Source organism: Alnus glutinosa, chromosome 5 (assembly GCF_958979055.1).
Source record: "Alnus glutinosa chromosome 5, dhAlnGlut1.1, whole genome shotgun sequence".
Taxonomy (NCBI): Eukaryota; Viridiplantae; Streptophyta; class Magnoliopsida; order Fagales; family Betulaceae; genus Alnus; species Alnus glutinosa.
The window spans coordinates 5,432,298-5,454,491 of NC_084890.1; the positions used below are offsets into that span (position 1 = coordinate 5,432,298).

General features: G+C 35.4%; 1 protein-coding gene and 1 long non-coding RNA gene across 2 annotated transcripts; both read right to left on the reverse strand.

The window, feature by feature from the left end:
• Positions 1–132: 132 nt before the first annotated feature.
• Positions 133–20,851, reverse strand: LOC133868870 (uncharacterized). The gene is made up of 14 exons (XM_062305879.1): positions 19,345–20,851; positions 18,651–18,761; positions 18,290–18,525; positions 17,985–18,195; positions 17,629–17,866; positions 17,383–17,530; positions 16,964–17,279; positions 5,719–7,005; positions 1,938–2,105; positions 1,658–1,848; positions 1,347–1,557; positions 1,002–1,239; positions 759–909; positions 133–672 (listed from the first exon to the last, which is right to left on the reverse strand). Exons 1-14 carry the CDS (start codon positions 20,624–20,626, stop codon positions 361–363), a joined length of 5,100 nt encoding a protein of 1,699 aa, XP_062161863.1. The 5' UTR covers positions 20,627–20,851; the 3' UTR covers positions 133–360.
• LOC133868629 (uncharacterized) lies at positions 13,749–16,444 on the reverse strand. The gene is made up of 3 exons (XR_009900368.1): positions 16,261–16,444; positions 15,295–15,351; positions 13,749–14,148 (listed from the first exon to the last, which is right to left on the reverse strand). It is a non-coding gene; the product is annotated as an uncharacterized LOC133868629 (long non-coding RNA).
• Positions 20,852–22,194: the final 1,343 nt, after the last annotated feature.

A 22,194-nucleotide genomic window follows, 5' to 3' on the forward strand; every position in this document is an offset into this window, starting at 1 on the left:
CTATTTTTGTTGCGCAAAAGCATTCAAAATCAAGTACGGCAAGATGAGAGTGGGATTTTAGGTTTGTTTCCAAATGGAGATGCTAAACCAGATGAAAGAAGAGCATTACTAATAACTACTGCTACTATAACGTACTGAAGTTGATTGTCTTGCAATTATATCAAAGTTTGCTTTCAAGATATATGATATTGTAGGTTGTGTTATGTGATATCAATTGACAAGGATATCTCTCACTACTTACACAAAGAAGATGATCAACCAATACCCCTAAAGCTATGGCAAAAATCACAGACGAAGATTTACACAAAATTTCAGAAGTTCGAAAATATACAAACATGCCAGATGAGGCCCTTTCTTTCACTACCTAGCATCTAACATTGTAACCGTAACCTGGTTTACGGTGCATGATTCTTCTTGCTTACTAGATGAAGAGCTAGTTTCAGCAGGTTTCCTTCCTAGGCAGAAACCAGGCTGCTTAGGCTGGGGCATTGTTGCAGTGTCACTACTCAACATCAAGACCACAGTCGACATGGTCGGCCTATCTTCTGCACGCTCCTGGACACACAAGAGGCCAACTTGTATGCATCTCATCACTTCAGACGGGGAATATAAATCACACAGAGATGAATCAGTTAACCCCAAACCATTTCCTTCTCTCCAAAGCTTCCATGCCTGCAGTAATGTAAGTTCAGATTTTTGGTCAGTGATACAGTGCGTGAGATGAAATGGGTTTGAAGAAAAATCACTTCTTCACTTACATGTCCAAGAAGATTTAGGTCATTGTTTGCGTAATAAAATCCTCGGTTCTTTTTACCACTTATAATCTCCAAAACCAGAACACCAAAGCTAAAAACATCAGATTTAACTGAGAAATGTCCATCCATTGCATATTCAGGAGACATATAGCCACTGCACAACATCAATATAATGGAACAAGTATTATGAAGAAGCTGGAGTTTAGTCTAAGAAAGACTGCAGAGAAATCTTATTTTGGTACTTACTATGTTCCAACAACTCTCCTTGTATTTGCTTCTGTCTGATCCTTACCAAAAATTCTAGCCATGCCAAAGTCAGATATTTTTGGGTTCATTTCTCCATCTAGTAAAATGTTGCTTGCCTTTAGATCCCTATGGATGATTCTAAATCTAGAATCTTGATGAAGATAAAGAAGTCCCCGAGCAATCCCGCATATAATGTCGAAGCGCCTTGGCCAGTTCAATAAGGAGCGTTTTTCTTTATCTGGAACCAATTATTTTGTTTTTCAGTGTTATTAATACTGTGAATTTATATCATACCTGTACTGGGTTTTGTTAAGCCAAACTCATAGTATTCAAGGAGGAACTTACCGAATAAGACAGCATCCAGGCTTTTGTTTTCCATGTACTCATAAATGAGCATCTTTTCGTCCATATCAATGCAGCAACCCAGCAATCGAACAAGATTTCTGTGCTGAAGCCTTGCAATCAAGCTAACTTCATTCTTGAATTCTTCGACTCCTTGCCCAGAGTTCTTCGAGAGCCTCTTTACTGCTATATCTTGATCTTCTACAACCCTACCCTGGCAATGCCACCCATATATACTATTGTCAGCATTATATATTGAGTGCCTCTCAGTGATATTGATTTTATATGGTAGCGTTTATTAACAGAGAAATTACCTTGTAAACACAGCCAAAACCACCTTGTCCCAGTTTATTTTCATCAGAAAAGTTGTTTGTTGCCATTGCTAGGGTACCAAAATCAAACAATGGCAATTCTACCTCATCTATGTTACTCTCACTCGAGTACTCTTTTTTACTTGAAATGACCACTTCATTTAACAACAAATCCTGGCTTCTTTCACGAAGACCTGGTTTGGAGAAAGTAAAAAGAAAAATCATTAGAATTTGTGATTTCATTTCACAGACATTTCTCTAACTGACGATAAATTTTCTATACCTTTTTGCTGTGTCTTTCCATTGCGTATCGCTTGCAGTCCCTTCCTCTTCCACACAAAGTATACCGTCAATCCTGATAGGAAAATGACAATACCAACAGTAATTCCTATAACCTTTATTATTTCTTTTGTCTTGTCAGAACCTCCAGAGCCTACACTTCCAGCATCATCTGAAACAAACAAATTTGTATTGATGCTAAATGTTATTTAGGCACAATAGAGGGCATTTATACATTCTTGATCCTACTTAGTTTTCAGAAGTTTCTAGTATGAAAATAGGCAGGTTCATAGCAATGCAATAAGAGAAAGGAATGCATAGTTACAACAACAAAAACACTGCTGCATTGATGGAAAATTTACATGAAATTTATCCCTCAAGTGGAGCAGATCAAGAACTTCAACCAAGCGAAAATAACACCGTTCTATAAGAGAACGTTAGACTAAGCTCATGACACGATTTTGGACGAGGCCAACTATTCCTATGCTTCCCATTAAGAAATTCGCCGATCAGTCACTGACAAAATATAAACTCAGACCTTGAAAACTAGTGAAAATTGTAAGGCTCATTATACCAAAGTGAACATGGAACCTCAGATGACTAGTACTCCTACAAATTGCAGTTGTAATGTCAGGCCCGTTATTGCTACATGGATTGAGATATGGTGAAATACCACCAGCACCAGGTGCAATACATTTTATTTGGGTCAAACAAATGATCTAAATCGTGATAGCAAATACCAAAAATAAAAAAGCAGCAATTGGTGGGGCCCAAGCACCTCCTATGGCCGAGGGAATGGTTTGGTTACTCTCAATAGCAACCACCCCCTTTGGCCACATGGGTGGCCGAATCACCTCGTTAGGCTAAAAGGGGTGGTTGACCCAAATAAGCTATTGGGTATGGCCAAAGGGAGTAGTTTGTCCACCCTCAAACCGGCCATCGAGGGTGGTCAATCCACCCCCTTAACCCAAATCAACTGTTGAGCAATGGTCAAGGAATCGGTTCAACTATCCCAAACCAGCCAAGAAAGTGGTTCGGCCACCCCAAACCGGCCATTGAGAGTGGCCAAACCACCTCCTTTGACCAAGATGGTGGATTTCGGCCACCCCAAACCGGCTATCGGTAGTGGCCGAACCATTCCCATAACCAAGGGGTGGTTTTACTAGTTTGGCCACCCCAAAATAAAATGTATTGCACAGTATTTACACCGGATTTCAATCCATTCCACATAATGACCCCTATGTTTTCCAGTTCAACAAAGTTTTCACGCGAATGATTCCACATAAACCATTAATACTGCATGTTAAACCCAACTGCCAATATAAATGACTTAGTTCGTACTTCGTAGGGACCCTTCAAGTTCTATTGTAATAATAGCAATTGGCTAGTTAGGACCTTGAATAACAGCGCAATAAATTTTTTTGATAAGTAACAGCTAGCGCAATAATTACACAAGGATCATCTAGAAGAAATATATAGTTTTTGTAGTATTAAAGTTATATCTTCAACTACGGTAGGATGATGCTACACTTTCCATTGGACATGCATGTAAAAATGAAGATTAGATTCCTTGGAATTCCTATCCGAATGAGAGAAAGAATCCTGGGTCTAAAGCGTCGAGGTCTGACTGGTACCTTGGGGACAAAAAATTTCAGAAAAATCCCAATCGAAATGATTATGACAAAAGCAAATAACCCATTAGAAGTGATAAGAAGCAATATGTAAATAGTCCTATGAGAGTGACTTTCAAAAGTGGTAGATACCTAACACAAACTTTAGTTTGGTAAGCGAAAGAAGCCACTATAGTACAATATTGTAATTTGTGCCTGCATAGAGAAAACAGTTCTGCAAATTTCTTTCCATACTGTTAGGCAGAGAAACAGAAATTTAGACACACAGGAAGAACGCTAAGATGATTGTGGTAGCAAAACGAGGAACTGGAAATTGAGTGCTTTCACACCAAAAAAGATAAAAGCAAATAAAAAAGGAGGTGACCGCTGGGGGTGGAAAGGTAGATCTGCTGCTTGTTTAGAAGATGGGTTCAGTTCAGACCCAAAAAAAACAACAAAAAAAACAAAAAAAAAAAAAAGAAAAGATAGAAAAATATGTTGGTCCCACTCTGCAGTGATGGACGGTCCCAGCGCGCGGGGCATGGTCCCACTCATTGATCTTCTTTTTCTATATTCTTTGTTCCAATTGTTCCACAAGAAAGGGAAATACAGAGCAGCCCTAAATTTTGTTTGCATTTACATCCTTTTGAACCGCTCAAAGAGGTACTAAATTGATATTTCTAACATTTCTCCTCAAAGATTCATCTTTAATTTTCTTTTGGCACCAAAATCGTAGTGGTTCCCACAGAATTATTAATTATTGTCCCGCCTGTGAAATTTTGAAAACTTTCTTAATAACCCCCCATTCGCTGGCACATTAATCTAGCAAAGCAAAAGAAAATTTTAATCTTTGTCAAGAAAAATAAAATAAAATGTCAAAAACGACGGCCTCCTACCGTCGGCGTTTCGGGCCATGCAATTAATTATGTTGGGGGGCCACGTGGGCCACATGGCCGCCCGAGAATCCTAAGAATGCTTTTGTTAAAGTATGCTATTAAATCACGCAACTAATCTAGGAAAACCGACAGCAGGGTTTTGAATTTATCTTAACAGGAACCAACAAGTGCAGGCCATCACAGACACGTTGATCACCGCTGGATCATGGATGATTCATCTGAAAGCAACATCGGAATCTGCCACACATGTTTGGAAACAGATGGGACCCGCACCGCACGCACAAGAACACGTGGTGATGGTGTGATGAGTCACCCCCTCTGTGACTGTGACTGTGACCGTGACTGTGACGCACGATTTCTTTGCATTCCACGACTTGTGTCATGGAAAATGCTACTGTATTTTGAAAGCACTTTTTAGGTGAACGGAAAATGCTAATACTCTACTGACTTGGGTGACTTGGGTGCACCGATGGTGTACACATCATCCCATCTGTTTCGTCCTATCTATTGGCCCCACCAACCATTCCTACCTTTTTTCCTTCTTTTTAAATTTCTTTTTTTCATTTAAACTGACACTTATTCCACTATAATTAAGGCTAATGTAGTATATTAATGAATAGTAAGGACCATTTTTTTTTCTTATTTTAAAAAAATTAATCACTTTTAAAAACCCAAACAATTATTTATCAAAAAACATCAAAAACACACTTACTAAAAATTCATTTATTTATTATTTATAAAAAAAAAAAATCATTTATTAATAAAAAGATGCCTTATGTTTCAAATTGGATGACAATGACTGCTTTGAAAAAAGGGGAAAAAAACAAAAATTTGATGACAATAACATTTATGGTACAGGCAGATCCAAGCATTTGTTGTAAGCACTCACACCTTTCTTATATTCTCTTTCCTTTTTATAAAGATAGAAATTTTTTTTAAAAAAAAAATACAAAAATTTAAATGCAGCAGCTTTTTTATTATTTTCCTAAACATTAGATGTGCTTTTCGCTCTTCAATTCCTTCTTTATCTATTATTTTCACACAAAATATTTCTCTGTCATCTTTTCTATCGTGTGAAATTCATTTGAATAAAGAAATAAAAAATAGTTTTAATCCGTAAATTAGAGAAAATGAAAAGAATCTACTCGAAGGCTGAAGAAAATAGCTATGGGAAATTTCAGAACATGTGCACCTTCTAACTGAACATCAAGGAACGCTTAGAGGAGCAGTAAAAAAAGAAGAATTGAAGAGGGAAGAAGGGAAATTTCAACGTACGTACCTATTTCAGAAGCTGCCAATCGAACGTAGAGATCTTGACCACCGCCTTCTGTATACACCCTCACGTCCAGAAGATCACCAGTCCATGCCACACACCCTGATCCTCCGTTGTTAATCTGATAGTTAGCATAAGCAGTACAAGAGCAATTCTTCAAGCACATTTCTTCACATTCCTTAAGATTCATGGTCTTGTCCACATAAGCAGTCGTCGTCTCCGGCAATTTCATATTATTCAACGGCAAGAATTTGTCGCTCGCACAACCCAGCGTCGTATTCCTCACACACCCATCGGACCCATCTCTCAAATTCCATGCCTGTAGATTCTTGGGTCCAAAACCTTTCATACACCGGCATACCGGCGACGCATTTGTGTCGCAGATACCGTATGGACCGCACTCTCTGTAGCTGTCACACTGATCTTTCGGAGCATACCAATATAAGTTCCACTCCTGGCTGCTTTCAATCCACGTAAATCGTTGAAGATAACCGTTCGTTGCATTCACAACCAACCGGGAAATGAGAGACGCATTTGTTATCGAATATGAATAATATACCTCATGTTGATCCATAACAAAATCAAAGCCGAGATAGTTTAAAGGCGCCATTTCTGGTACCCCGCTGAACCTTATCCCGTTCCAAGGCCCGCTTCGATATTCTACTTCTTGTTTGTTCCACAAGAAAATTTCTGGGAATCCACGGAAATCTAGCTTGAATGAGTAGTCTCCCGTTGAAGGGTCCACCGAGCTCCTCCACGACGTTAAGTGCCGGTCGAAGCCGGTGTCTAATTCCCATCCCAGCTTCATATCTGGTAACAAAGTGTCCGTGGGATAATCAAAGCTCTGCCACAGATATTTCCCCGGGTCGTTCTCGTTCATCTCTTTGACAACAAGATTTCCTGAATCCAAAAGCTGCACAACAGGTTGAACTGCCGTCGTTTCATTCGAAGACCATGATATGTTCCCAACTTGATCGACAACAACGACGTTTCCATGGTCGCCGATCTTGAAGGTTCCCGATGAGTTTGAAAGTGGGGTGTCTCTGTTTGCAACCCAAACAATTGTTTTGTTGGAGATTTTTTTGTACCATATTCCCAGGTACCAGTCTGAGTTGAGTGGATTGAAGAACCCCAGTTCAAACACCTGGCCGGCGGACACAAGGGTCTGGCCATTCAAGAGCGACTGAGTTGCAGTTAAGGAGTCCAAAGAGATGGATATTGTGGGGAAGAAGGTGAGAAAAGTGAGGCACAAAATGGTGAAACAATGGAGCTTAGAGAAATCTCCCATTGTTCACTTGGAGGCTTCTCTCTGTAAGCATGTGGGGGTATTTGTTTTCTTGAATGTTGTTGAAGCCAATTGGTTTTGTCTGATAGGTAGAGAGGAAAGCAGAGCATGTTGACCTTTTGCCTTCTTAATTTCCGTGGTCTGCGTTGTTTCTTCTTTGAAAAACCCAATTCCAAAATGGCAAAATGTGACAACATAAAAATTATGAGATTTAGACTTGGATGGGCTTTAAAGAACAACTTGGGCCTACACATGGGGAAGATATCCTTTTCTTTCTTCTTTCTTTTTTCTTTCTTCTTCTTTTTTTTTTTTTTTTGTTAAAAATAAATAATAAATAAAAAATTGTACTGTAACTATAAGTATCTTTATCTATATAACATTGATTTTGAATTAAAATAAATATATATAAAATTCATGGTATAGATGAAATATATGTACAAAGAAATACACATAAAAGCATATAAACAACATTATCGAATGATAGCATTCGTTGGGCATGCATTATGCATAAAGGCTTTTTACCTGCCCACATTGACGCTAATTTTAGGCATAGACTTTTGAGGGTATGTGATCCAAATCTCCATTCAAGGTTTAATAATATATTCTGTTTTTAGTACTCTTCCACTATTAGATAAAAATCACCTATTAATGTAGGAGACCGACCTTTATCCCTCGACCATTCACGTCCCGTAAAATTTAACTACTCACTTTTTTAAAGTATCTATATTTTACTTTATTTTAACTATTTAGACCATGGAAATAAGTACGTCAAAATCGTGCCCTATTAGTGCTGGGTTTTGGCGCAATCAACAGACTAGGCATCTCAGTCTCGGTATGTGATTTATGCACATTATTAGTCAAACACAATTGATCTGAATCAAGCCGGGCTACCTTGAGTTAAGATCCATTTCAAGCTTACGGAAGAATCAAATGTCACTAAAGTTTATTAGAGCGCGAGGAGGAATTCTATTTTATAAAAAAAAAAAAAAAAAAATTCAAAGCACATACATTTCAAATTCATGTGTATGTCTTGTCCCAAGAGTCTTCTTTTTTTTTTCAAAGCTTTGTAAGCACTATAGTAAAGAATAACGTCATTAGCGAGATCTAATTACATTTTTATCCAAATTTATATTCGGCCTTTCAAAATAATCTTTGGCTAGCCAAGTTTGAACACTCTCGAGAAAATAAATCAGCCGATCAACCTGAAAGTATGTTGCATATGATGTCATTTCATGAGACTAGAAATCATGATGCCTGGTTTCTTTGTCATTCACCCAAGCATGCTTTATTTTTTATTTATTTATTTTTATTTTTATAAGTCTCAAGCATGCTTTAAGAAGTACATATTAAATTATTCTCTTAAGCCTATGATCAAGTGTATTTAGTGTAGTATAAAAATGTCACACGCCAACCATTCAAAAATATCAACTTAAAATGAATAAATAATTTTAAAACATTCCACCAATGAACTCTCTTCATGTAATGGTTAATTAAGAGGTAATTTTTATTTTATTTTATTTTATTATTATTAATTTTTTTTATAGAACATGGACTAGGACGGAGTTCATGAATTCTGAGTATTCTTATTTGGCTAGTCAAAACAATCTATCGCAATGTTGAAATGAGCTGCATCTGCCTTACCAAATTAAAAAAACATTTGGCGAGCTACTGCAGTATTTAATATATACCAAATTTAGTGTACATTATTCACACACCAAATGTGAAGAAAAACATTAAAAAAAATCTTTAATATTATCTAGCTCTCTTCTCAAAGAAATAATAAAGAAATTTTTGAAAAAAAAAATATTGAAATTGAAAAATGAAAATAAACAAATTAATTATTTATGCCTAAAAGCTAGCTTTTTCTCGAGGGGATGTATCACACTTTCACTTCAGCAAATAAACCCCTCACGGCCCCATATTGCTGTTAAGAGCTGCCAAGATCACCCAAAAAAAAAAAAAAAAAAAAAAAAAAAAAGAAGAAAGAGTAATCCTATAATGGAAGATATGCTGATCAAGTCAAAGGATTTTGCTTGCACTAAAAAAAGCCAGGGGCGGCTTTTCTTTAGGATTTTTTTTTTTTTTATTTTTTAGTGGTTTTCGTTAGTTAAATTAGGCAGTCTCTTAACACCCCCAATAAAATAAAGTTTTCACACAATAATTGTAATAAACGTTATTTATATATATATATATAAAGAAAAAAAAAAGAAAAAAGAAAAAGAAAAAGGACTTTTAAGGCTTAAAATATGACAAAAAAAAGTTACTAAACATGCTTCAATTATGGTAAAAAAAGTTAATAAATGTTTTAGGCCCCCCGATTATGGTAAACTAATAACAACCAATCGAAAGATAAAAAATAAAAAATAAACAAGTTCATACCTAAGATATTAAGATTTTTTTTTGGGGGGGGGGAAGAAAAGAAAGAAAGTTTAGAAGTCAATTAAGCAGTTGTTCAATTCGATAGCATTTTTTTTTTCCTTTTTTCTTTTTTTTCTTTTCAAAAAATAAAAATAAATTCCCTTTGTTCACATTCATGAGAAGTCTCCAATGTCCATGAATTCTTCTCGATCAATTTGAATGTTGCATTGTTCAAAACAGAAAAAACAATAATTAAATGCTCAGAAGAGGCAAAATCTCCAACTTTACATAAAAATGAAATATTTATTCTTTATTTAATATTTCAATATAAGAAAATATGTCACTTAAACTTATCGTAGTTTAAGTTTTAAAATCTATCAAGCCGGCCAATGACTTTTTACCAACCATGCATGGGAACATCTATTTCAGTTAGTGCTTCCTCAGTTTGGCCTCTCCATTTGCCAATAAGTTTACTTGCTCACCATCAGCTCATTCAATTCAAAGATAATATATATTTCAATCATAGTCGATCAAGAAATGAGAATGATCAATAAATTTGATTCTTTAATTGCCTGTAGCCGGGACACAACATTTAAATACGGCTAAAAACATTATTCAATCTAGTTATCAAGTAGACAAAGACCATTATTCCTAATTAATGAAGACAACCTTTTCGAATACATAAAATAATTAATTTATCATTTATACTTGGAATATGAGCCTATTTATAAGCAAAGAGATAGGGTCAAACCTGATTTGAGTTAACTACTCCCACTTAAACAGGTTTGTAGGAAATTTCCTACAACCCACCTATAAATTGACATGTGTCTCTTGACATGTGAAAAATACATGTTGTTTTAATAGCATATACTTCTCACATGCTTTTTTAATAGCATTAATAAAATAACATGTGTTTCTCACATGCTTAAATGACACATCCCAATATTTTATGTGGGTTGTAGAAAATTTCCTACAAATCGGTTTGTAGGAAATTTTTGTCGAACTAGAAGTGCCTGAAGTTTTGATTTGGTGTGGGAGTCTTATCCTCATTCAATTGGGAGTTAGACTGTTGATCAAATCCTTCAAAAAATCCTTAATGAACTTGAATTAAGACTAATACCCCAATTAAACTTAGAGTAGAATTGTCTCCAAGGGGTAGTTCAATCGGCTCGAGACCATGCCTTATGAAGCGAAAGTCGCTAGTTCGAATTTTTCCGCTCCCCTCTTGTGTGGACATGTCAAAAAAAAAAAAATTGAAGTAGAATTATTCTCAACAACCCCCATTTAAGATATTAGTAAAAGCTAATAGAAAAATTGAGTTTATGGGTTATGAAACTGCCTTTAAAAGATATGAAAATGAATACATATATAGGATGTCCTACATATAGTCTTGTTTTTGGGGTCAAAATAATCAATTGCTGTTACTTTTTCAAAATTGGTAGTTGGACTTCATATTCATACAAATGAAGTGTAGTTGGGGACATGCGGCTGCCACAAGCATGAGGTTGGTGGGGGCGGGGAGGAACAATCTTTAGTGTTGTTTTCAATTGTTGAAAGCAACAAATCAGAGAACAATGACAAGCAAACAGACAGAGGTCCTTTCTGGTAGGTGACTTTTTTCGAGTAGGAGAGAGCACAAATGTTTGATAAAATTCCTCTTTGAAGATTTCTTTATTGATCATAATCCTTCAATAAGCAAAGCTACTGCAATTCTAATATAAGTTATAACACTAATCCCAAGCCAACAAATACATCATAATCCTCTTCAACATGCAAATACATCAACTGCAATTATATTGACAGAATGAATCTCAACTTTAAGCCAATGCATTATATTGAATTTTCTGCAGCCTTGGTGGTGCCATGCCTGATTATAAACGAAGCATAGAAAGCAAAGAGCCCGTTAATTTATTGCACCAAACAATCATTGATACGAAAAGCCATCTCAAAAGGCACGTATATATGCCACTGCATGTTCGTGAACCCTTAAAATAATCTGTTAAAATAGGTAACAGCCATTGCTAAAAGGTTGGCCTTTGGTGAAGATACGTAGACAGTTTCAAGGGATAAGTTGCTCTGATATAGAAATGCCTGGTTGTGGTATGCGCATTTGTTTTTCTTTTTTGCTCTACTTTTCGACCAAAGAAACTTATAATTAAATGGAAAGTAAAGAAAATAGAGAACGATTTATGGATGGTTCTGTGTAGACAATTATGTCCAGAATAGCCCAACAGGGTTAAATTTTTCGTTTTTTTTTAGACTCCTATTTGTAAGTATGGTTGGTAAGGATAATATCAAATCAGATTTGATTGATTACCTAAAAGAAAGGAGATGATATGGAATCAGAATGTTTGAATCCAATGATATATTCTAACATCAACAACCCATACAATAATTTCTCAAGAATGAAGTTGTTCAGACCGAGATTACTAGCTTCCTAAAACAGAGTCGCCTGGACTTAGTCGAACATCCATGTTCAGTTTCAGGACATTAGTTGAACATCTTCTTAACCACTTCTTAGATGACACACTTGGTGTTTTTGAATAACAGTAAAATTGTCCACCCTTTCATGATTTGGATAACTGATGGACAGTAAATGTAACACCCAGTCGTATATTGGGAAGAAAAATAGCCTACATTCCTCATCGAGCTCACTATTCGTAGATATTTCTGTTATTTTGAAGAACTAAGGCAGTACCAAAATAAAGGCTAATAGCTAGTGGAAGGCATGTTTACATGTTACCATGATACGTCTGAATTGAAGTAGCATTCAATGTTCAATCCAAAAATTTCACTGAGACGCATTCAATGCACCCTTGCATATTGGCTTCTATCAAAACAGCAAAACAAGACATTACAAAGAATAATGACATTAAATAAATATGTTCAAAACTTGGGCTTCGTCACAACCAACTATATATTGTTATTCAGACCAAGTAAACAATGGGAACACATAAAATACAATTAAACTACAGAATGGGGTAAAATAAAAAATGTTTCGACAGGGTACAATTAAACTATAGAGTAATACTCGATCATAATTTTCGGTATGAGTACTTCGCCCAATACGCGACTTGCGGCTAATAGTAAAACACCGACTCCTGCGTTGAGACCTAATTCGATCTTCATAGATTTCTTGAGATAGTTTTTCACGAAGTTTTGTTATAGCAAATAGACATCTACAGGAATTAGCTTATTGACTCTCCAAACAGTACTATAAGAATCAGTAATGCTTGAAAAGTTGTGTTACTGGAAAAATCTATTTCACTACTTAGCAATTAGCATGAGAATGACATGGTTGGCCTAGCTATCACAAAGAAGCCCAACTTGCTAATACAATATTCTTCTGCCTTTAGCATTATATAATGCATTTTTAGACCTTCCACGTGCTTAATTATACAGATAAAACAATGAATTGTAAACCTTGGACTATCATCAACGATTTGCTAAGTCAATCATGCAGAGGATTCAACGCATAGTAGTTAAAGTATATCTTTCATCGACTGCATACCGAAGAAAGAAAGAAAATACGTGAAGAAGCTTCTACCTCTTCTGAATGAAAGAAATTCAAAGAACTCAAACTTTGATAAGACAGAAATTGATTCTTGATTAAACGTGTCCTGTTACGCTAACTTCAATAATAAAATAGTAGAGATCTAAAAGGGAAATTAACCACCTAAATGGAGATTGGTTAGGAGAAGAATTTCTACCTTCCTATTGGACTGTGCTTCATCATTTGACCAACCCATGATTTCGTCACCCTCTTACGTTTTTTCTTTTTTTCCTCCCTCTTCCATTGGGGAAATTCTCAAGATTTTCCCCACCTCCACCTCTTGTTTTTCCTTTCATTTTGGGAGAAGTACTCCCTCTCTGACAATATTTCAATTCTAGAAGCATCTTTGATTACTTCTGACCCTGCTATTCTTTTCTTTTGGATATTGATTGGAAAAATGAGAGACTATGATCAAACACTACCTTTGAAGTGTAGTAAATACTCTCAACCATTCTAATGATAAAACACTTCATGGTTGCAAATTCAGAAGTCTGTACACAAGCTTACAACTATTCAGACCTCACTGGCACATGGAGATCAGCTTTTAGAATAAAATTTTTGGGCCTAAGCTGTTCCTGAGCCAATTGAATCTCAGTTCATTTCCCCTTTAATTATGAATGAACTTTTTCTAACCAAAATCATAATCAATGGAATATACTTCTCTTTATGAATCATCTGTGTTAAAAAAAGAAAAAAGAAAAAGAAAAAGAAAAAGTATACACACTGCCTGAAAAAAAAAAAAATAAAAAAAAAAATGACTCTATCTTCCAAAAATCATTGTAACTGTGACGACCTGTTTTTTTTTTTTTTTTTTTTTTTTTTATTGAAAACATACAAACGGATTTTCACAGTGGCACGACTACTTGTCGCTCAGCCAACATAACGTACATGTTCCATAACATGTACCTGATATTCAAAGTTACACCTAACACAGCGGAATATAAATATCAATGTGCAGCGGAACACATATCAATAGCGGAATTACATCTAATACATAACTGTAATCAACAACAAGAGTCATTTACAAGTCTATCTATTTAAGGCTTATAAAACACATTACACTAATTACATACCAAAATACAGGCCTAACAAATACGTGTGCCACGTAGGACACGAGCCATAAATATAATACCCAAAATGCGGACTACCCATGAATCCGTAACTTATGACTGTCGCGATATGCTCCAATCATAGCATCCCATATGCTAGGTGGACGAGTCAATATTTATATCCGCAAAACCTGCAACCAAAGTATAAATGTCTGTACGGTTGCGGGGGTTGCCGCATTCGTACAGGTGGAATTATGAGCCCACCGTCTTAGCATAAATAAATATACTAAGACCTCAGAGGTATACTATTCACTGAGTTTTCGCAAAAAACCAACTTTTCTTTTTCTAGTCATGCGTACACTATAACAGCCACCAATTTTATAAACTTTTGTTTGAAATACCCCATAACTGATATAGCAAACACCGACTAATAGAAAACATTTAAACATACTAGGCATCTAAGATTATACATAGAAGATTTGTTATAGGAAACAATAGCATTTAAATCATGCAACTATCCGATAGAAATATACATAAGTTCTTTTCCATTGAGACTCTTATGCATACTAATACGTCTAGCAAAACTACTCATAGTATAAAAACATCACACTCATGAAAACAATGCTATACATGCTCATATAAGTTTCTGTTATATTCCTATGGGGAGTTGGTCCCCCCAATACTAGTTCATGCGTATGTTCCTAAGAGGCGTAAATCTCCCAATACTAGTTCATGTGTACGTTCGTATGGGGAGTAAATCCCCCTGGGGCGTCGGTCCCCCCATAGTTCATGCATGTGTTCGTATGAGGCGTATGTCCCCCCACTAGTTCATACGTAAGGGGCGTATATCCCCCACTAGTTCATGCGTTTGGGGCGTAGATCCCCCTGGGGCGTATATCCCCCACTAGTTCATGTGTTTGGGGCGTAGATCCCCCTGGGGCGTATGTCCCCCTTCTAGTTCATGCCTATGGGGCATAGATCCCCCTAATAGTTTGTTTATGCGTTCATGTTTCATGCTCAATGCTCATGCTTAAATACTATACATTTAACTTCATAATCATGCTTTTAACACATGCTTTCTTTATAAAACATAAACAGTTCTACATGTCATTTCTTAGACAATTTTCATAACTTAAATTTCCAACTTATACTTGCTCTAAAATCACATATCATATTCATATTTCAAAACATCATCATAATTTCAATATACTCAAAGTACTCAAAGTATCCAAAACAGATCATAATCAACATACAGTTGATTCAGGTTTGTAAAACACTATACATTTTACAATTCATCATATATGAAAATAATACTTCTCAGTGAGTAGAATACTCACCTTGACTGCGCGAATATTACGCACTAGGCCTCTTAAACACCACCATGCAATGCATTACTGTAAAAACAATACATTGCACATTATTGATAATTTCTAATATTTGACTCACAATTAGCTTCCTAAATTGCTCAAGAGCTAACCCATGGAAAACCCATAACATTTTAAGGGTTCCAAACATCTACCCATAAATCCTATACACTAACTATAACTCAAACAATACTAACCCAAAGTATTTACTAAGGGTTAAATATTAAAATTATCATTTAATTATCTACTCATAATATTAATTACTAACCCATAATTAATTTTACAAACCCATAAATTATTTTCACTAATACTTATAATAATATTAGCCCTAAAATTATATTCACTAATCTCTAAATTATTTCTCACTAACATTTTCTCAATAATATTAACTCTTGAATTATATTTATTAAACTTTTACATAAAATACTAGTGTATTTAAAATAACATTAACCCATAAGAAAATCTTAGGGTTAACCTCACAAATACTATTTAAACTAAATACACATAACTATTTATTTTTACTAACATTAGAACCTATTCTCATAAATACCTATTTTTTATAAAACTCAAAACTAATTTGGGGATTAATCATCACTATAATCATAATTAATTCACAAATTAACAATATAGGTTTTAAACACTTAAAAACCCTAAATTAATTTAACCCTTCAAATTAGAGTTTCCAATGTTATACCAAAATTAACAAAACGCTACCCCAATCATAATATTATTAACCCAATAACATTAACTCTACATAAAAACTCAATTAAAATTAAATATCAAAAAGTTAGGATTTTAGAAAACTTGCCCAAACGAAATCCAATACTAGAAAAGTGTTAGGGAGGCTCTAAACCGTGCAAATCCTAATAAATTAACAAAATTAAATTCCACATTTCAAGATTTAACTCAAAATCTAAAATGACGAGTTTAACGTTTTACCTCAAACTAATCGGTAGAAACGTAGATCGAGTTTTGTAGATCACGTTACCGAAATCGAATTTGAATTTGGACGAATTGATCTTCGTGGATCATGAATTTTGTAAGAAAATCTCAAAGAGAACAAGAGAGAGAGAGAGAGAGAGAGAGAGAGAGAGAGAGAGAGAGAGGCATTCTCTCTAGTTTTTTTTTCTCCCACCGAGAGGCCTTATTATCCTTTTCTTTTTCTTTTTTTTTTATTATTTTTGTTTTTCTTTGGGAAGGGCCTCCATTTTTCTTTTTCGTGAAGGGCCATCTGGCCCTTCACTTTTATGCATGTGGGGGCGCATGTCGCCCCAAAAGTATAATTATTACTATATTATTTTATTTTATTTTATTTTGACTTTTTAACTTACACTTTTTTTTTTTTTCCTAATAATTCTTTAATTCATTAATTCTCTTCTTTATTTTATTTTACTCATTAATTCCATTTTTTATTTTATTTCTTTAGACTTTGAAAATATTCTTTTATATATATATATTTTGCTACCATTTACAAGTCCATGGAATAACTTTATTTTATTTTGTTACGCTAAATAAATTTATTTTTATTTAATCCTGATAAACTCATTTTATAAATTTTGGTCTTTTAAAAATATTATCTTGCATTTTAAATACACCTAATTAAGCTTAATCAATTATTTACTCAAATTTATACTTTAATTACTAAATAATTTTTCGGACATTACAGTAACAGTCATATCGTTTGAGGATAATTTGTCAGGGCCAGATGTATAGGATTCTGTTTCTTCAAAGCTGCCACTCATCGAAGTAAAAGTAGGTTGTCTAGGCAATGGAAGACTTGCGGCTTCACTCTCTAGCATTAACACAACATTTGACATAGTTGGTCTGTGAGCTGCAGAATCTTGGACACACAGCATCCCCACTTGTATACATCTCAATGCTTCATGGCGAGAACACGAATCCCGAATAGAAGGATCAATGAGGTCAGTTATTTTTTCTTGATTCCAAAGATGCCATACCTAATACCATTCCAAGACATTATGTCATTAAAACATCTAATCAATGATTACATGCTTAGTTTTTAGTCTCATAGTAAACTAGAAGAACAATAAATGTACTTACATATCCTATAAGGCTCAAGTGTTCGGATAAGCGAAAGCTAGTGTTCCTCTTGCCACTTACAATCTCTAGGAGTAATACCCCAAAACTATAGACATCTGATTTCACTGAAAATAAGCCTTCCATAGCATATTCAGGAGACATGTAGCCGCTACATTTGAGCAAAGATTGTGAAATCGAGATTAATAAGATGTAGACAACATATGAAAGGCAGACATATAATGTACATGTATAGACATGCCAACTTACTAGGTGCCAACAACTCTGATTGTATTGGCTTCATGTTGGTTTCCCCCAAATATCCTGGCCATGCCAAAGTCCGAAATCTTTGGGTTCATGTCTTCATCCAACAAAATGTTGCTGGCCTTTAGATCCCGATGAATTATTCGCAACCTCGAATCTCGATGAAGATAAAGGAGTCCTCTTGCAATCCCTTCAATAATTGTGAAACGTTTCCACCATTCTAGTAGTGATTGCTTGGTTTTGTCTGCACAAGTTCAATAGAAAATGGAGACAGTTATAGAAAGAAACTCTTTACTATGACAACCTCTATAAATTTATTGCTAGCACACTAGCAAATTGTAGATTGGGAAAAGGGAAAATACCAAAAAGAAAGCAATCCAGGCTTTTGTTTGGCATGTATTCATAAAGCAGCATCTTTTCTTCGCCTTGAATGCAGCAGCCTAAAAGTCTCACAAGATTTCTATGTTGTAATTTAGCAATCAGTATAATTTCATTCTTAAATTCCTCCAAACCTTGAGTAGATCTTCTTGAAAGCCTCTTTACAGCTATTTCTTGTCCCCCTGGAAGCTTCCCCTGGTAATGGAAAAAAGTAGTAGTATCTTTAGGACAGTTTTAACTACGTACCCTTCTTTGAACTTTAGAAGACAAGCTTAGGATAAATATTCACCTTATAGACATGACCGAATCCCCCCTCCCCAAGCTTGTTTTCTTCAGAAAAGTTGTTTGTAGCAACGACTACACAATTGAAATTGAACAATGGTAATTCTGGTCTATTTGCTTGATCTCCTTCAATGGCAAGATCAGCTGATCCTGAAAGATCTGCAGAAAATTCTCCACTTCTGCTCACTTCAATAATTGGTATTTCATTGCTGTTCTTGCTACGTGCAATTGAGGATATAGATACTGTGGGCAAAAAAATAAAAAAGATAAAAGTGAGAAGTAAAAATCATGAATAATTACATTTCTCTGAAGCTTTCTTGAAAATTATTACTTTCATCATGAGCCTAATGGAAAAATTAAGGCATTACCTTTCAGTTTTGTTTTGAACCTCCAGAGTAGGAATATTAATACACCTAGGAGGACTACTCCCGCTACAGAAATTATTATTATCACAGGGGTGGATAATTTGCTCTTGCCACCTATATATACAAAGAGACAAGAATGTCATGATATACAAGATTTCATATATTTTCTGTTTTTCTTGCATCTTCTACGCAACCATAGGGAATAAAAGAAATACCAGTTTGAATTGATTTATTAAATTGGTCAGCAATTCTCCACTGCTAGCCTTTGCCTTTTTCGGGATTATGTTTTACATTTTGAACAGTTTGAATGGACATGAAAGAATAATCAAGTGTTAGTTTCATACCCATCTGCCCGTTAGTATTGGCAAAAACAAGAACTTGGTGAAGCACTATAACACATTGAAAATAATGGGAATGACTATAGAAGAATTTCCATTACAGATCTGGGCAAATGGAGATGCAATTTAGCACATTATTGTTCAAAACAAAAATACAAACTATTATGTCTGTTGTGTTTAGGGAAACAACAAGAAACAGATGTCATAATGGTATTTGGAAATAAATATGAGAACTACTGATCCAATTATTTCAGTGACATCTTAGAAAAATTCCCATATTTAAGGATTCTTCTGTTTGAATAATTATGATAAACTTCCAAGTCAAGAACAATAACAATGACAATGGGATTTTAACTTACCTCCTAAGTCAGCATGCGCAAGACGGATAGATATGGTATTCCCACCTGTTGCAAAATGCTGAATATCAATCAAGTCCCCATTCCATATCATGCATCCAATCCCCTTAACTTCTGAATATGCAACACAAGAACAATTCTGCAGACACTTATCCTCACAACTCTCATTGAAATGCAAATTCGTCAAATCCGTAAAATCTGGCAACTTCATACACTTCAAATCAAAGAACCCATCTTCTCCATCATTTCCCACTGTCACATTACTAACATTCCTCTGACACTGCAATTGAGTCCTCCTCAGACACCCACCAGACCAATTCCCCCTACTCCATTGATCTGGGTACCTTGGATCAAACCCTTTCATACAAGTGCATATAGGTGAATCCGATACACTACAAACCCCAAAATCACCACACTTATTATAGTGCTCGCATTCGTTAGCGGGCTGAGATTGAAGAACACCCCACTTTACCTTATCTTCTTCCCAAATTAACTGCTCTTCATATCCATCCCAACCGATCCGAAACCTCAACTTATCCCCACTCTTAATTGGGGTATATGTAAAATAACTGCTTGCATTATTATCTTTCTTAGAAAGTCCAAAACCGTACATATAGTTTCCTGTCATATTTGGAACACCTAAGAAAACTCTTCCATCCCAATGCCCGCTTCTCCACCGCCTATTCACCCCCTCCCATATCACTATCTGTGGTGAGCCACGAGGATCAACCCCCATGGTGTAGCTTCCTGTTGAAGAATCATTAGCAGATTTCCATGAAATGAAAGCACGGTTCTCACCCATTTGATCATTCACTTCCACTCTCATCCCGGGCAAAAATGTGTCCGTTGGATCATTGAAGCTCTGCCAATAGTCCCGATTGTCACTGCCGGAGAGGAGGAGATTTCCGGAAATTTCAAGTCTTGCTGTTGTGTTTCTCGATGTGATTGAAGCATTACTTGACCACACTTCACTGTTATTCCCATCGAAAACCCTCAAATTACCGTCATCTCCAATCCTTAAGACCCCGGATTTATCAGAGATTGGACTTCCTCTGTTTGCAACCCATATGACCGCTGGGTCCGTCATGTTATAATACCATATTCCAACGTATCGTGACGATGAATTTCCAGGGCTGAAGAATCCCAGCTCGAAGTTCTGACCCTCTGATATCACAGTTTCGCCGTCTCTTAAAGATTCGCCTTGTGTGATTGTATTGTTGGCTGCATGGCAAAACAATGAAAGAAAGCAGGAAATGAAAAAGAACGCGAACAGAGGGATGCCCATCTCACACTAGGTGAGGGTTGTTGAGATTCACCTGCAGGAAGAGATCTGGAAGTAGTAATATTAATGGTGTCTGATATCAAAGAACAAGCTTCATTAATGGCCGCCAATATTTGCCATCTTGAAGATGATGCGATCATGTGAAAAGGAGAAGTTGGACTCTCTTCTATTGGATGAATCGAAGCAGTTACACTTGAGAAACTTCCATTTGAAAAATGTATACTGACCAGCTCTAGTTGGTGATCCACCGCTGTTCTACGCCAAAATATCCAAACTTGTGGACGAATATCGGTTAGGTAAAAGCCACAAAGTTTTCAAATTTTCAATCCTACACGCCATTGACACGCTTCCAAAACATCTGCTTAGTAAGTAGGATTTTGCTATTCAGCATTTTTTAAGTAGGTAATGATATGATATTAAACTCACCCATTGGTTCCCCGTTCCCACCAAAAGCCACTGGACCAGGTAATGGGAAAGTTCCTTCTTTTTAGCTTATACACATGTTGGCCCGTTTAGTAATCTCCCTTCCCTCCTCTCCCCTTCTCTTATGGGAGAATTATATTTTTGAGTGTAAGTAAAAAGTGATTGATGTGATATAAAGTAGAAATAATTTATATAAAAAGTAGAAAAAATTTAGATTGTAGTTAATTTTTTTATTTAAATAATAATAAAAAAATTATAAAATTAAAAAAATTAAAAATGTTTTGAGTTGATATTTTTTAAGAAAGGTAAAAATAAGGAGAAGGGGGAGGGGAGGGGTTATTATTGCTTTTCTAGACTAATTTTTCTGCAATATTTTCAACTCAATAATTCTTAATTACGATGTGATGGGTACTTTGTAGTATACTTTTCTTCTTTTCTTTTCTTTTTGGGTTTCCCATTTCTATTCTTCGGACTTAGATAGTTAGATTCGGGGTGATCCTACTGTACCGCGATAGGGCAACTCATGTGAAAGCCTTTGGGCCATATTTGAATATCTGTCCGAGCATGTGGGATTCAGGACAAGATTTGTAACGTTCAAGAAAATAATTAAGTTTAATATTAGTAACCTCAGAGCATTTGAATTAATTAATGGAATGAATTACGCTTAGAGTAATTTATAATAATAATAATAATAATAATAATGAATTTATCTTAGTTAAAATAGAGAGAGATCAAAATAATAAACCGGTAGGAATACGTTTTAAGGTGTTAAATAATTAATTGTAGGTGGTAAATTGTAGTTAGATTAAATAAGGGATCAAATATATAATTAAAATGAGGTAAAGATATACGGTAATTTATAAAAAATGATGCCTTAAAATAAAAAGGAAATTTAATCCAGTCACATGTCTAGCTATAGTTGGCAATGGAAATATCTTATCACTTACCACCTCCCTCCCTCTTCCTTTCCTTTTCCTTTCCTTTCTCTGACCCTCTTCTCCTTATGTCGTGATATACAAGTTTACTTAACATTATATGGCAGTGACTTTTACATTGGAGTAGTAATTTAAGATATTATTGATATCGAGTAATGATATAGACGCTTGGTTAGTTTTGTTTGATATGTTTATTAGGTCAATTCAAAGGCT